General features: G+C 42.5%; 1 protein-coding gene across 7 annotated transcripts in view; it reads right to left on the minus strand.

Annotated features, from left to right (window-relative positions):
- Positions 1–14,722, minus strand: part of fryl (furry homolog, like) — a 67,483-nt gene extending 52,761 nt beyond the window's left edge. For 2 of the 7 annotated variants that reach the window (XM_079574837.1, XM_079574836.1), the window contains exons 1-3: positions 14,175–14,666; positions 622–830; positions 36–89 (exon numbers count right to left, since the gene is read on the minus strand). In XM_079574837.1, coding sequence (XP_079430963.1) covers positions 36–89; positions 622–830; positions 14,175–14,397 — 486 coding nt within the window. In that variant the 5' untranslated portion in view covers positions 14,398–14,666. Of the gene's footprint in view, positions 1–35; positions 90–621; positions 831–7,164; positions 7,683–14,174 lie in introns of those variants that run through there. The other 5 variants (XM_079574840.1, XM_079574839.1, XM_079574835.1 and 2 more) reach the window with 4 other exon arrangements.
- Positions 14,723–15,107: the final 385 nt, after the last annotated feature.

Genomic DNA, 15,107 nt, shown 5'->3' on the forward strand with positions numbered 1-15,107 from the left:
ACCTCACTCAGTGAAGTTCAATACACGATGTTTACCTGGTCAAATTGTGCATCTTCCCCTCTCTGAAGGGACCGGGACAGGGGCTTCTCCTGCAAAGAAACAAACAGAACACATAGAGGTGTCACACCTGATACTGTGGTGTAGGTGATGTGAAATATAAATAAATTAAGTGCCAAGTTACATTTTAGAGCATAAGGTTATATTTGGTGCATTGGGGAGACCATTATATAAATGTTCCACCTATAGGTTAAGTACAATCTTAAAATAATTAAAAGTATATTATTTTTCTTTTCAGAAGGTTGACAAAACTGTCGAAGAATCCACACTTACAAATTGCAATCAAAGAATAAATGTAGTTTTCTACTTTGTACTTAAGATTGCAACACTGGAGATAACACATTTAAAGAAACAGTTGTAGCAAGATAGTAATTATTGTAATTACATGGATTATTCTATGGCTAAATGACTAATCCAAACCTAACCCAGGATAAAGACTGTTCACTTTTGTTTAAGCTACGTCACATGAGCTTCTGTAAACTCTTCCCTGGACCCTCGCATCCGACCAGTGTGGAAGGGGGTCATTCCTGAGGGTCCAGGTTAATGCCGTCCTGTCTCACTCACCAGCGGTTCAGCCATGACCATCTCGATCTTCTTCTCTGCCAGCACGGCGAACTCCGCAAACAGGCTCTTGATGACGAACTCGCCCGGCTTGAGCTCGGGGTCGATGGTAATGCTCGACATGGCGGCGATGTGCTGCTTGTCCCAGGGCAGAGGGGTGACCGAGGCGGGCGCACGGCGTCTACTGGCGCTGCTGCTGACCGGGGTAGAGGCTGCACAGAACAGAGAGAAGAGCATTGGAAATGAAAATCTGTGTCTACAAGAGGTTTATTCATCAGAAGGCTGTGCATTTTACATCAAAGCAAGTTTAAATCAATGGTTGTCGGACAATTGTAATTATCAGCACGGATTGACAGGTTTACAGCTCATCGTGTGGCAGTTACAGCTTGTAACTGCCAGTTACAAAGACCGACAACAGACAAAACGCGTTGCGTAGGGAATGTTAACTAACAGGTAATGTAAAATAAATGCCTTTTAACCAGTAATATTCACAAGTGCCTCCAGTCTTTGCAACGTTAAAACCTGCACCAAAGATGGACACCTTTTGAAAGAGTTGCATTCAAGTCGCACTCCTGCGTGCCTTGTTTGCCCGTGACGGCTCATTGTTTGGACTTTGGAGCGGAGTTAAGGCTACAAAGGAATCAAATTGAAACTTTGGGTTAATTAATATTGGAGTGGAAAGCGTTCATGTGTTGTTTAAGCTGAGGTTCATTTTGAAACATTTATCTCTGTGTGTGTTATCATACAACCCATCCTTTGTTTATCACATGCTGGATGAGTTTCTTTGCCTATTTACATGTGGCACAAAGTATTTTGTATTGCATTCAAATACTGTAAGCAAATAGATGAGTTTACATTTGTTAAACCAGAAGGTGAGATCAAGTTGGCCACAAACAGAAAACATTATACAACTCAGAGTAAGCCAACGACAACATTCTTTTCAACAATTCCCATTTCGTAATGAGACCAGAAAGTTGTTGAAAGTTTGATTTAGGGCCTTTTGTTTCAGAAAAAGGGAAATCATAATAGCTCAAATACAATCTCTTTCCTGTTTTGGTGCGGACTTCAAAAAAACGCCTTTCAAAGAGGGACTTGAAAAACAAAACTATGGCTTTTACCAGAGACGGAGGAACCAAGAGGCTCCACCACGAAGCCAGACAATGACATAAGAGTTTATTTCTGTGGAGTGTGTGATGACCAAATCCTGATCTGGGACGTCCCGCACTGTGACTGGAGCCAAGTGTCCCGCCATCGTCACACACTGACCCTTTACCCCGATCCCTCCCAGGAAAAGGTCTGGTTCTGCTTGTTCCTGGTTGTCACAGAAACACTCCCGCACTCCGAACAGCGGTGCCAGCAAAGAGCTTTCGAACGACGACTTTGGGGAAAAAACACTCACAGCAGCCCCCACATCAAACTTACACAAGGATTACAAAACACTACACTTCGAGGAACTTTTGTTTAGTTGTTTTTCTAGGAGATAGTAACAACATTATTCCCAGTAGGGCTGTGCAATATAAGAAACAAATTCTGATATGTAACTGTGCAACTTAAATACTGCTATAAAGACATGTTTGTAATAATGTACTTAATTTGATTCTTAACACTTAAAAATACAAAATCAGGATCAAAAGATGGATAAAATGTAACTAAATAACATAAATCATGACTAAAACAGAGGGTAAACAGTCCCACCCACGCCCGGTCACGTGTCTCGGTCTGACACAAAAAATCCCATGTATTTTTAGTATTGACTTTTCGAAAAAGTAAATTATTAAGAGTTTAATGGCAGGACACCGGCTAATCAGCTATGTGCTAACTACTGATGCTTGTGCGGGTATTTTACAAGAAAGAAACAAACAATACTCGAAAATACGACTTCAAGAATTTTGCAGTTCATAACATTTTAGACAAATCTTCAATCTTACCTTGTATGTTTCATGTCCGCGAGTTAGCACATAGCCGATTAGCCGGCGTTGTGATGTTAAACTCTTAATAGTTGACTTTCTCGAAAAGTCAATGCTAATAATACATGGGATTTTTTATGTTGGACCCCGACACGTGAGCGGGAGTGGGTGGGACTGTTGAGCACTAAGGTTTTTAGCGAAAAATGATCAGAGAATCTCAGAGACTGTTTATCTTGATATATTGAGCAGGCAAAACAGGATTCACTCATAAAAAGTCCATATTATCCCTTTATCACAACAGGCTTTTTGAGCTCTTAATGTTATTCAAGTCAGACAACAATATTGTGGGAGGATTTCTCATATCGTATTTAAAGCACTAACATTGCAGAATCAATTGAAAGTGCTCCAGAGTCGGTGACCTTGCTACCTGCAGATGAAACAATATCAATATATAACAGATGGAGCTTGGAGTGTTCGGGGCACAGAGAGTTAGCTTGTGTTAGCGATGCGGCTGCTGCGGTCAGTGCTGTCACACAGAGAAGGCCTTTCAAGCCGTTCGCCCTTTGTTTACTGTGCTCCAACCAACACCCAGTGATGTCACACAGGCAGCTACTTCAGGCCGGCTACGAGCGCGACACGCTACACCCTCCAGCCTGCTCCCACCAGAGTCTCGCTGCCCGCCCGCCCGCCCGGCCACTGTGGACACACCAACAAGCTGCTGTTCTAGACGTGTAGCAGATAACCTCACAAATATAGGCGGAAATCAACCTTTAAGCAGTGTCACTTTCCAGAACTTGCAAAAACTGTTCCCATAAAAAGGAGGTAAACTCAGGCTGTTTAGAGCTGTTCCGTTTTTAAGAGGAATACGATTTTGTGACACATCTTTCTGTCAACATGTTGCGATCATTGTGTTCGATAATTCGATGTTACACTTGAGGTTGTCACCATAACTCCTAAATCAACATAAATAACGCACAAATGGCATAGGCGCCGATTTATGTTCTTCCCAGTAAAAAAAAAAAAAAAAAGACGAGGTCAGGATTGATCTCACAAACCCGTGGTTATGAGTCTGGCGCTCTACCTATGGAGCTAAATAAGCGGGGCATTTGTTAGCAGAAAATGGAGTAGCGGATTTACTAGGGCTGGGCGATATGGACCAAAAGTCATATCCCGATATATATTTAGGTTGAATATCGATATACGATATATATCCCCATATTTTTTCCACAAAGTGAGAAATGAAATGTTAAGTCAAAGCCAAATATGAGTAATTTTATTGAAAACTCACTATAAAATGTAAACATAAACATTTAAATACATTATTTTCTGTGGGCAGCATTTATATATAAAGAGATATACATCAGTTTAAGATTACCTGTTTCTTTGTGTTAACTTAATAGCTTATCTGAATTTGAAATATCCCGATATACACGATATGGTCTAATTGCATATCTCATTTAAAAATATATCGATATATCGCCCAGCCGTAGGATTTACAGGTTAGGCTATATTTACTGAATCACTTTGTAATTCTAGGTGCTCCAGCCCTGCAGCACCCACGGGAGCGGCTCCTATGACAAATGGTACATTTTTGGGCACAACCTTTATTATCTGAACAGGAAATGATTAACAACTTTTAGAACAAAAGGTAGGAGGAGTCAATAATATCGTTCATCGCAATATTTTCCTGCCTTAATATATCGAACAGGCCGAGTTATGCTTTCCGATATGGGGCCTTTACACTTCAGAAGATTCACCACAGTAAATACAGTAAGTAAATAGAAAATCTTACTGTTTTTTCTGTTGAGGATTGATTCCACAAATGTGTTATTTTGATCTTAAGTCCTGTCAGCTCACAACAATCACACCTGTGCCATTCCTTTTTAAGACTAACCTTTCTTTCTGCCAGTTTCTTTTTTTCTGTGAGTAGGTCGAGTAATTACAGGGATATCAACTAAAAAAAACAGTTGACATCATGTGCAGTGTCACAGGCAAATTCTACCAGAGGATCAGAACTATCATCAGCTTCAACATAAAGGGTATGCCAGTGATGTCACAGCACGGAAGCCAAATGAGTGCCAATATTGTGTTGAAAAATGTGTTAATAGTTCTGACACTCCAGCACATTGAGGGTTCTGTTAAGAATGAAAATACTGAGGAAAAAGAGGATCATTGACATTATGAGGAATACATAGTAATATAATCTATTCTTAATGACAAAAAGTCCTTCCTAAATCCTAATGTTTGGCAGTACTGGGTTAGCAAATGCGCAATATATAGTAAACTGCTCTAATCTTTCCATGAACCAACTTCCCTTAAACATAACACCCTGGAAATTTGGACAGTGACCATTTTAAGTCCCTCACAGAGACAGTGGTGACTCAGCCGTCAGCCTGAGGTCACCGTCTTTTCTGAAATTCAAATCCATTCATTCAAATCTTTAAGCTTGCTTTGCCAACATGTAAAAATGAGGAGCTGTTGGAGGCCTTGACTATTAATTTGATACAATGTAATACAAATAATAGTCAAATAGCAACCATGTTCAACACAGGCCGAGATTCAAGGCATTTCTGAGCTTTTATTGACGAGCTGAGTCGCCGCATTGTTTATATTTGGTGCAATTAAAATCACATGGCGGAGTACAGTAGCCTCATTGTCCTTGCTTAGCCCCAGGATGACTTCCAGCGATTAGAACAACTGCTTCCCCGAGATGTGAGTGGCTTTGAGAGACCCCGCGGAGAGAGTTCAAGTTTGGGGCCAAAGAAACAAAGCAAAGCAGCATTACACAACTGTTACAGCAGCTCCACCTCGACACAGTAAAAACAAAAGGCCTCCCCCGAAAGCATCGCTCCTGCCCCTGCCCCCCCGGTCAGGACAACGACGGGACAATCAACCGCACAGGGTCAGGAATGCACCGCCGCGAACGGGACACTTTTTTACTAAAGACAATAGAATCCCAGCCAATGCTTTATGTGCATTGGAGTAAAAAACAACTCTGCCACTGTGTCTCAACATGCACTGCTTTGACAAGTTTGTACTAGTTCATCATTATACTCCCAAATACAAAACAAGGATATTAACATCTACCACTCCTCTATTAATTGCCGTTTGAATGGGCTACAAATATGTTGTTGACATAATGCTCTCTACAATCAGAATAATTTGGGGTCTTAATGTGTAAAAGCAGGTAACCAGACCTCTACAAACATGTTCTGAAATGCATGATTCTTGTATGTAAAGCTCCTGGATGTGTTAAAATGTGTAATTTCAATACAGTACATGTCAGAAAAATCCCTATTAGTTTTTTTGACAACATCGTGCAGCCTTATTAGCATCTGAAAACATTTGGTTTACTGCAATAGACTGAGTGTGTCCTCCTTATCCTGCTGTGTATCCTAAATTATGGGAGGACACAGTTAACAGTAGTCCAGAGCGGGAACTCTCTCCTCATTTGGCACCAACACTTCCTGGAGTCTTGTGGATACAACAAGGTTGCTCGGCAACCAGAGCCAGGCAAAGACCGGGGGCTAATGTTGGTTTTTACTTTTGACGTGGATTAAACAAATGAAATGCAAATGAGATTACTAAATGTGTTTGAAAACATGCTCTGCGTAGGTAGACATTGAGTTAGAGCCACACAATCTGCCACATAGATTTAGTATAAAAGTTGTCATAATAACAGTCACTTTTAGCATTTTAGCTAAACCCCCCTCTCCCTTCTTTGTGGCTCGATGAACTTTGAGCAGATCAGTTCATCAGTGATGAATGAGCTCCAGTGGTGGGGCAGGTCAAACCGCTGTGCCACTTTTGAGAAAGGCACAGAGCTGCACCTTCAGAGTTTCTGATGTAAAGCGGGGGCTAATAATAGGCGGGAACCAGAAGACGGATCAATATCAGAAACATTAGCCGCTCCGAGGGGAACAGAGGAGGTTTGAGAAGTGGGAGGAAACGCGGCGATGGAGACGGTGAGTGCAGCTCAGAAAATGGATTTGTATTTTCTCTGTTGACCATGAACCAGTGAAACCTGAGAGTAATGAGCATCATAGAAGGCTGCACTGGTAACATGTACAAATCTAAGTCTCAGCACTTAGTCATTGGACAGAATTCTACATGAGGATGAACAATGTGATTTCGGTTTCTTCTAAATGCAAAACGCTGCAATGGGCTGTGATGAAAACGCAAAGTTTGTCTGCCAATCAAACCCAAGCGCTGGCTGCTTGGCTCAGGACAAAGTCATCCTCTGAGAATGAAGAGTATTATAGCTCCAAAGCAAACGGCCAACTTTAACAGCTGTGTTCAGTTGTTTCTGCAGCATAATGACTCAATACAACAAGAGAAACAGTCACTAAAACAGCATGTTACACAGTTTATAGTTATTACAAAACTTAAGGCTTGTTTGGTCATGATCAGATTTTACAGCAGAAAAAGCAAAGCTGCCTTTTGGATCGTCTGCCACTTGAATCAGCACCGTCTAAACATGGACCCAACACAATCAGTTTGAGAAGTGCATTAATGAGCAGCTCCTTCAAAGGCGATAACGTATCTTAACGCAGGCATCACATGGAGGCATGTGCATCTCTGCAGTCTGGCAGATAAGTCAGGACCCTGTGAGGTATGTAAACACGTGTGAGGTACTCACAGCTGCTGCTCCAGGACTTCAGCAGAGATTTGATGCTGATCTCAAAGAAGACCGAGTCCTGCAGGCTCAGCATTGCTGCTACAAAGTTCGGCTTCACTGAAGGCACAAGTTTCACAGGACTACAGTTGGGAATATTTTGGGAAAGCCACTCATTCCACTCAGAAGTCTCCTCTGGTCAGTGGTCTCTGCCTGCTCTGGCCTCCACAGGTGCATCACACACCGGCACTGCTGTCGGCTCCACCTGCTCCCTGAGCTGCACTGAGGAAGAGGAGGCAGAGGAGGAAGAGCATGGCCCGGACACTTAAAGAAGTATTCCACCAAAGCGGCGCCTGCTGACCACGAGCCAGTCCACAGAGTCCCTCATGGCCACAGCACTAAACAGTCCACATCGGCCAAAGTGAAGTGCAACTTTCTCCTTTTCTGGGAGAAATTAGCAGCAAAACAGTTGACAACAGAAGTCTCAACAACACAGCAATATTCCCTCTCCCTGCGCTCCTGTGTGTGCCAGTCCTAGCCCGCTAGCGCTGTCCACTCCCCCGCCCCTCGGTACTCTCTCACTCCCCATTCGCTCAGAACAGCCCCTCCTCTCAGCCTCGTCTCTCCTCCTGATGCCTCTCTCTCCACTGAGGGAGCGTGTCCCAACAGCAAACACAGACAGCAGCAGTGAGTGAGGGGGCGGTGATGTCATCAAAATGCTGCGAGTGTTCCCTGGCTGCCGTTCAGCAATGCATACGCATGTCAGAGCCGCTACTGTGCTGCCTCTGCTGGCCTATCAAAACCACACTTCCTGCAAGCTCCTCAGTAATACTGATGCGTCATCCCAACTGCAGTAGCACGAGGAAGGAAAGGGAGGATGCAACAAAGACCATAAGAAAGACAAAACTCACACAAAAAGAACAGAAGTTCAGCACTGTACATTTGTGCCTAACTGAGTACATACAACATGTACATATGTACTCATTTGTGTCAGCCTCATGTCCGTCAGGTGCACATACTGCCCTCTGGTTTCATCACAGAGGATTCTTGTGTATTTGCTAAACTCAGTTCACACCCAGTGGAGTCATGGGCATTACATCATGGCTTTGTCCACAAGCTGCGAGGACTCAGAGAAAGAGCTGGTGTTTTAATATGAGACACACGGCTTATCTTCTGTGCTCCACCAAAATACAGAGGCGCGTGACTCTCCAAGTCATTTGTAACCAAGCACAGATTAGGTTTATTAACACAACACTGTGAGGGGCTATGCACAAATGTCCTTTTGTCTTCCTTCGGTTCAGTCTTCTTGTCTCTCTCGCCCTCATTCTATCTCTGTCACATGTCTCCACAACACAAGTTATGCAAAACCAGGAGCGCTCACTGCAAATAAACAGGGCACAAGCACAAGCTTTGTCAGGGCAGGGCCGCTGCTGTACGAGGAGGCTCCACACGTAAACAAGGAAACAGCAGTTACATGACAACTCACCAAGGGTATAAAAATGTCAATGTACATTTCAATATTCTAAAACAAATAACATCATTGATTGGATGTGTTTGGCAGTGAAAGCCATGTCTTCATTGTTGGTGATGTGAACCTGTGACATTTGGCCTTTGTACAGTATAAAGTTAGAGGATGATGTTTGCTTTCTATAAACATTTTTTGTTTACGCTTGAGCCTTGACTGAAGAGTTGTCATACCACAGGACAAAGCCAGTATGCAGACTGTTTAGTGCCAAACAGGCTTATTGTTTGAGGAATGCGCAGGAATTACAGTCAACATCAGTTCGGAGGTGGTCAGTGAGAGCTATTGTCTGACGGTACTGACGCAAGTCCAGGACTTCAAACAAACATGATTAGAGCACTTCCTGGAACGAAGAGCTCTGATCGAATGAACTCCATTAAAAAGCAACATGAAGGTGAGCAGCAGACGCCATTCACAAACTCACGGCTCTGACTGACAGCCGAGGAGCAGCGCTGCAGACATGGAGCCTGGAGGATGCATTTCCTGTCCCAGGCCGCTCTGAAGGGCAGAGTGGGAACAATAATCGATCGAGCTGTAATCCAATCCCTGACCTCCTCCTGAGACTGAGCCGCGGAGGACACATCTGCATCCAACGCAGAGGAGTGAGCGAAGTACACAACCAAGTCCACGCCAGTGACAGACACACAAAGAGGTCATGGCCATATCCAAGAGTTCACCTTGATGCAACAAACATAAAACAATCATAGTGACCGCAGTGACAGTGATTATGTGCTGTAAAACGGGAGTCTTGGGATTCATTGACTCACGCCAAGTATAATACTTTACAGGAATTCTACAAATGAATTTCATAATCTAATCACAGTTTATTGTGAAATCAATAAATCCTGGCATCCCAATCATCCGTCACTAATTCTGCACATTCAAGCCGCCTCTGTAAGCACTTTTTTTTCTTCGGGAAACTTCAGCAGAGTTTGTGCTCTGTGGCAGATTGCTTCAAAGGCTTTCTCCTGCACCAGGCTGAAAATGAACAGTGCTTGTTCTCAAAAGGTGGAACTCATTTTTGGAAGAGTCACGCTGAAGTCTGCGTCCCGCTGGAACGGCTCTGCAGCAAACTAAGCAACTCTGAATTAAGACGCTTATCGCAGGCACTAAAAGGTCAGCTCATTAGTCAAAGCACATCTTCAAATTAAATGTCTACGAGTTTTGTCAACTTTAACAGAGCATTGAGTCAAGGCTCGTGCAAAGCAAGAATCTGCATGAAGCTGCAAAGATTGAAATGTTTTTTGACAGGCATGACGAAGACAGTATGTGAAGACAGTAACAATATTGCAATACAAAAAATATGATGTGACACATTTGAGGAAATGGAGACTGTGGACAAATATTGGGAGAGAAAATAATACTCAGGTACTCTTTAGGTATTGAGGTGGGAAATTGTGTATTATTCTGCAAAACAAAACAGGATGCATGAGCGGTATCTTGATAAAGTAACTATAGTCAACTCTATAAAGAAATCATGGATCCGTTGACACACATCCTACAAATGGCAACTTATTAACCCTGATCATTCCACATAGGTTCCTGACAACACTGACATGTAAACATCAGTGCTGCACCCATTAACCAAATACTGCCCGACTGTGGCCTCTCCCAAACAGTCGGCTTTATCCAGTAATGAGCTGCCATCTCTGAGTGCCAACGAAGACAAATGAGAGAAAGAAAACAGTAACCACCTCAAAAGCCAACTCAGGCTCTGCCAGTTCTGCAGCAGGGAGTGGCCCACAGCTGAGGGAGAGGTTCCACTGGTAACATGACAGAAGCAGATTCCTCCAACAGAGACAGGCGGAAAAAATAAAAGCCCTGTTTGTTTTTATGTTTATTATCAATGTGTCAGAACCATAGACTGTAGAATTAATAGACAGCTTCTGCTCACTCCTCCACCATTTACCATAATGACCACGTTAGAAAGGAAAATCATGGCTGATTCACAGACTCCTCCTACCCTGCTCTGACGCAGCATGTTCCTAAAAAGGGCATAAGGGCGGGATCTTCTCTGTAGACTCGGCCCCCGAGGGGCGTCGTAGCCGCGCCACTAGCTCTAAGGGCCTTTCAATCAAAGTCCGGCCCTCATTAGTATACGAGATTTCTAAAATGTTCCTTATGAAAACCAAGCTGTTTACTGTAAAGCCTGCGTGTGTAAAGTGCAATGCATTCTAATGGAAAACTAGCTTGTTTTGCCGGCCACATATGGAGGTACTACAGCAACGGTGTCGTATTCACAAAGCAGAGCAACCTACGGGTCAGAACAATGCATTTTGTTAAACAAAAATGTGCGAAAAATCACCCTTGTGTCAAAGCTCTTTTTGCAGATTTTTAAAATGTGGTTTTGTAATAATTAATCATACTTGAGCCTAATCTGATATTTGTCATCATCTTGGAGAGCATCTTCAAAGGGATCCAGCAGAGCCCCAAAGATTAGAAAGTTTCATTTTGAAATCAAGATCATTATATTTGACACGTAATGTTTAGTATGTTATTTATCCTATTTTAATGATATCTTGCAAAACGGCAAAGAGGAAAATAAATAATAGTTTTGAATCTTTTATTCTTGTATCTCAATCAACTCGCCCCTCTCACTATAAGTAAAAAAATTCAAGTTTTTTACAATATCAAATCAAATCAAAATGTATATTTATAGCACCTTACAACACCCGAATGGTGCCCAGGGCGCTTCACAGAGCAAAAAATATATAAAAATATTGATTCACATACTGTAGCTTGTGACACAATACTAAACCAAATGTGTAATATTGACCACAGATCGCTCAATCATATATAACACAACATTCTGATTTAACAGTTTGATAATAGGTGGGAAAAAAAACAAAAGATGCGACAAAGTAAGCTCTAAACTGAACTGACCAAGCAACAGAAAATACTTAAAACCACCATCTCTTCATTACGGGAAGAATGCATGTCTTGTTACACTCCAACTCCTCTCTTCTTCATACCTGACCTACAGTAGGGCACTCACACCTCTGCTCCAGTTACATAACTCACCAGCGTGACCCCTGACCCCGACAGCAGCAGGATGTGAAAAGAAGGAGGGCTTTCTAATATGGCGGAAGTTTCCTAAAGTTGGGAAGAAAGAGAGGAAAGAAAACAATGATCTGAGCTGTTCTGAAGAAAGTTATGGTTAATATCAACACACGCGGGTCTGCGTTCAGTGCAAAAGCCTCAGCGAGTTTATTAGAAGCTTGGCTGTAGGATTTAGGGGGGAAAACATTTATTGTGATTTTACTTTTTAAATATTCAGTTCACCGTCCACATTTTAAACATGAACTGCTAAACTAAGACGAGAGTCATGAGCATTTAGAAATAGTTAGCTCTAAACTTCATTGCAGCTCCAATTCAATTGTCAATTGTGTGGCCCCATTGCAAATAATAAAATAGGATCCTTAGAATTGATTAGTCATTATATTTGTTGAGTTTACAGGAAGGGAGAGCCCGGCAGTCGTGCTTTAGCCATGAGCAAACACACAATAGCGTGCTCCGACAGGCAGCGGCGCAGAAATCCACCAGTGTTGGGCTGAAGCTAACTGTATCACCTGCACACGCCCGGTGCATATGTGGACACGTCTCCTGCAAAACCTCAACCAAACACTTCATCATCAAACACATCCTTTAAAAAGCATGACAAGTCCTTGAGATCAAAACACTGCACTCACATCACAGGTCATCAGTCAATCACAAAAATTACCCCATGATGTTTCTGTATCTTTAAGTTTCTCCAACAAGTAGCAACAATGTATAATCTGCACAGACGTTCACCTTTGTCCAACAAAATCCACTTCAGCGAAACCATAAAAATCAAGCCCCTGGTCACAGCTGCCATCTGCCACACTGTGTCTCAATCTTCATCAGTTTCTAAGAAAACACTCCTTACTCGGCTCGGGTTATTTCTGACTGTAAGTAAAGAAGCTTAATTCAGCAGCTTCTATAAATGGTTACTTTTAGGCAATATGTGCAAAAGCTAAAATACGAACCTTCTTTAGTGAAGCTAGCACTCAGCAATGAGCTGTTTATAAGAAATCAGCCCTGTGGCGTTGGCAGAAAACACACTAGGTTTGAATTTCAGCCATGAACAAATTACACAGCTTTTCAAAGTATTGCAAACTAACTGTCTTGACTTTAAAACCTAATGTAAACTGAATCAATAAGTGTAATAATGGCAACTATAACCTGCATATGCTCTATAAAGTATGATGACTTCAGAGTGCAGTTTTGCCCACTGCTGTGCATAAATTAGATCTCAGCTATTAAAAGTGCTGTGCTGGTACTTTCACTGCATTGTGTGGTCATGCCAATCCATGAACTGGGCCATTTCTTCCTAAAACATTCTTGGAAGTCTGTCAACGCCGCTCTGCAGGTGCTTGTCATTGGGGTACAGCGTGAACGTTTGATGAAGGTGTTTGAGGGACCAAACACTGACATAAGTAACCAACTCATCGAAAGACACACAAGCAAAAAGAGACTCCCTGTCGCTACGTGATTGGAGAGACATCGTAGAACAAAGTCTTTACATTAAGAGACAGTGTGTCATAAGACGAACAACATATTGGAAAAAGTGAACAACATTGAATGACGTCCTAAATGTCTTGATATAAATAGGGCTGTCAAAGTACACATTTTAGCTCCACACCCCATAATTATTCAAAGGACAACTTAAGCAATTAATCATGCATGAACTGCAAATAAATCGCGTCCTATTTTGACCAAACACAATCCTGAATCCAGAGCACACTCTACTTAAAAGGCAGCGCTTACAGTTCAGCTTTTCACATAGATTTTTGAAATAGTTATTAGTTTGTAAATGAAATGAAAGAAAATGCTTTAAGCCTAGCATTAGTAATGGATATAAACGATTATATCAAAAGTGTGATTTGATAGGAGACAAAACTATCAATTGGCAAAAGGAAATAAAGAGTGATGTCCGTTATGTCATTGTGGGAATTGGAGAATGACAGTATTTTGAAATAATGAATCATTAAATAATTTCTCTATAAAATCATCTTACATCAGCATAAAAAATACGAAGCATCTGTCATTTTGTTTTTAAAAATGCTATAAGAAATCTAAACCTTAAATGAGCATCTCTGTTCTCCTCTGTCTTGTTATTCCTAAAATTGGCCCTTACAAAGTCCAACATGACCACAAACAAAGCCTGGGGAGGCAGGTCGGTTCTACCACCTCTTAAGTCACACTGTTACCTTTAGTGCCAGAATTGAAATTAGCTCGGAGCCATTATTGTAAAGTTCAACACTGTTCTACTCTCAAATGTTGCGCAATTTCATGAGAACCAAAGCTGTTATTGCTGTAGCCTGTTCATTATTATGCAACAAACTGTCTAATAATTATAGGAAGCTTCAGATCTTATAATCACAACAAAGTTATCTTTATCTTATAGAGCCGATATATCTATGCAATTAGAAAAAGCTGCAACATGAAGCCAGTTAATCAGCTCATACTGATACATAATGTTTGGCTTTACCTCTAAAGGGTCGTCTTTGCGCCCTTACATCCACCTGCACCACCGGCTCCAGTGTATCCTCCTCTATGGTGTGCCCCATTGCCAGCAGGCCCAGCCTCTTCATCCGCATGAGCCTGTGTCCAGCCTCCTTCGGCCCGGTGGCGTTGTGGTGGTGATGGTGGTGGTGGTCAACAGCTGTCTCTCCTGACATAGACGCTGGTACCAGGCTTTTGAGAAACTCCATGTCGTCTTTCTACTTCCTCACGTTTAGAAATAATCCAAGTCTCCTTGCTGAGCCTTGTCTCCTCCGATTTGAGGTCTTCATTGCTTCCTCAGAGCAGCAGCTTCCTCGCCCCACTACTGACCTGTATTCAGCCCATGCGACGACGCTTCAAAACTTCACTTTCAACAACTTTTACCTGTCAGTGGCGCCGCGTGGCGACAAAACAACAGGCATGGCTCTTTTTCATGTTAGCAGCTGGGAGCGGCGCAGGGCTTTTGGCACTATCTGGGGTGGAACTTGAACATGTTTTACGGTAAGATAACGCAAGCACGGGGCAAACGGCCAATCACAACAGAGGCGCACACAGATCCCCGCCCCGCTGCGCTCCCTGTGTGTTCCTGTGCCATCGGAGCAACTAAAGACACAGACGCGGAGGAGGGGGCCCGACAGCTGAAGGAAAGAGCAGGGAAAGTGCAACACAGACAGCTGTACTTTTCATGTCTGTGTGCGCTGATAGTGGTTATCATAAAGCAACTGGGAACACAAGAATGAGTGGTAACTGCAGTGAGAATGTACATGCATTTAGGGAGGTAGAGGAGGAAGTTATGAGAGGCATATGGCAGACAAACAACTTGTAGTACCTGAAGTGTACAGTATGATGTGTACAGCAGGGGACTCCAACTTCCTCACTATTGCTACAGAACTTATGAGTAAGTAAGTGCTTTATTTGT

The sequence above is a fragment of the Gobius niger genome, assembly GCF_951799975.1.
Source record: "Gobius niger genome assembly, chromosome: 17".
NCBI lineage: Eukaryota > Metazoa > Chordata > Actinopteri > Gobiiformes > Gobiidae > Gobius > Gobius niger.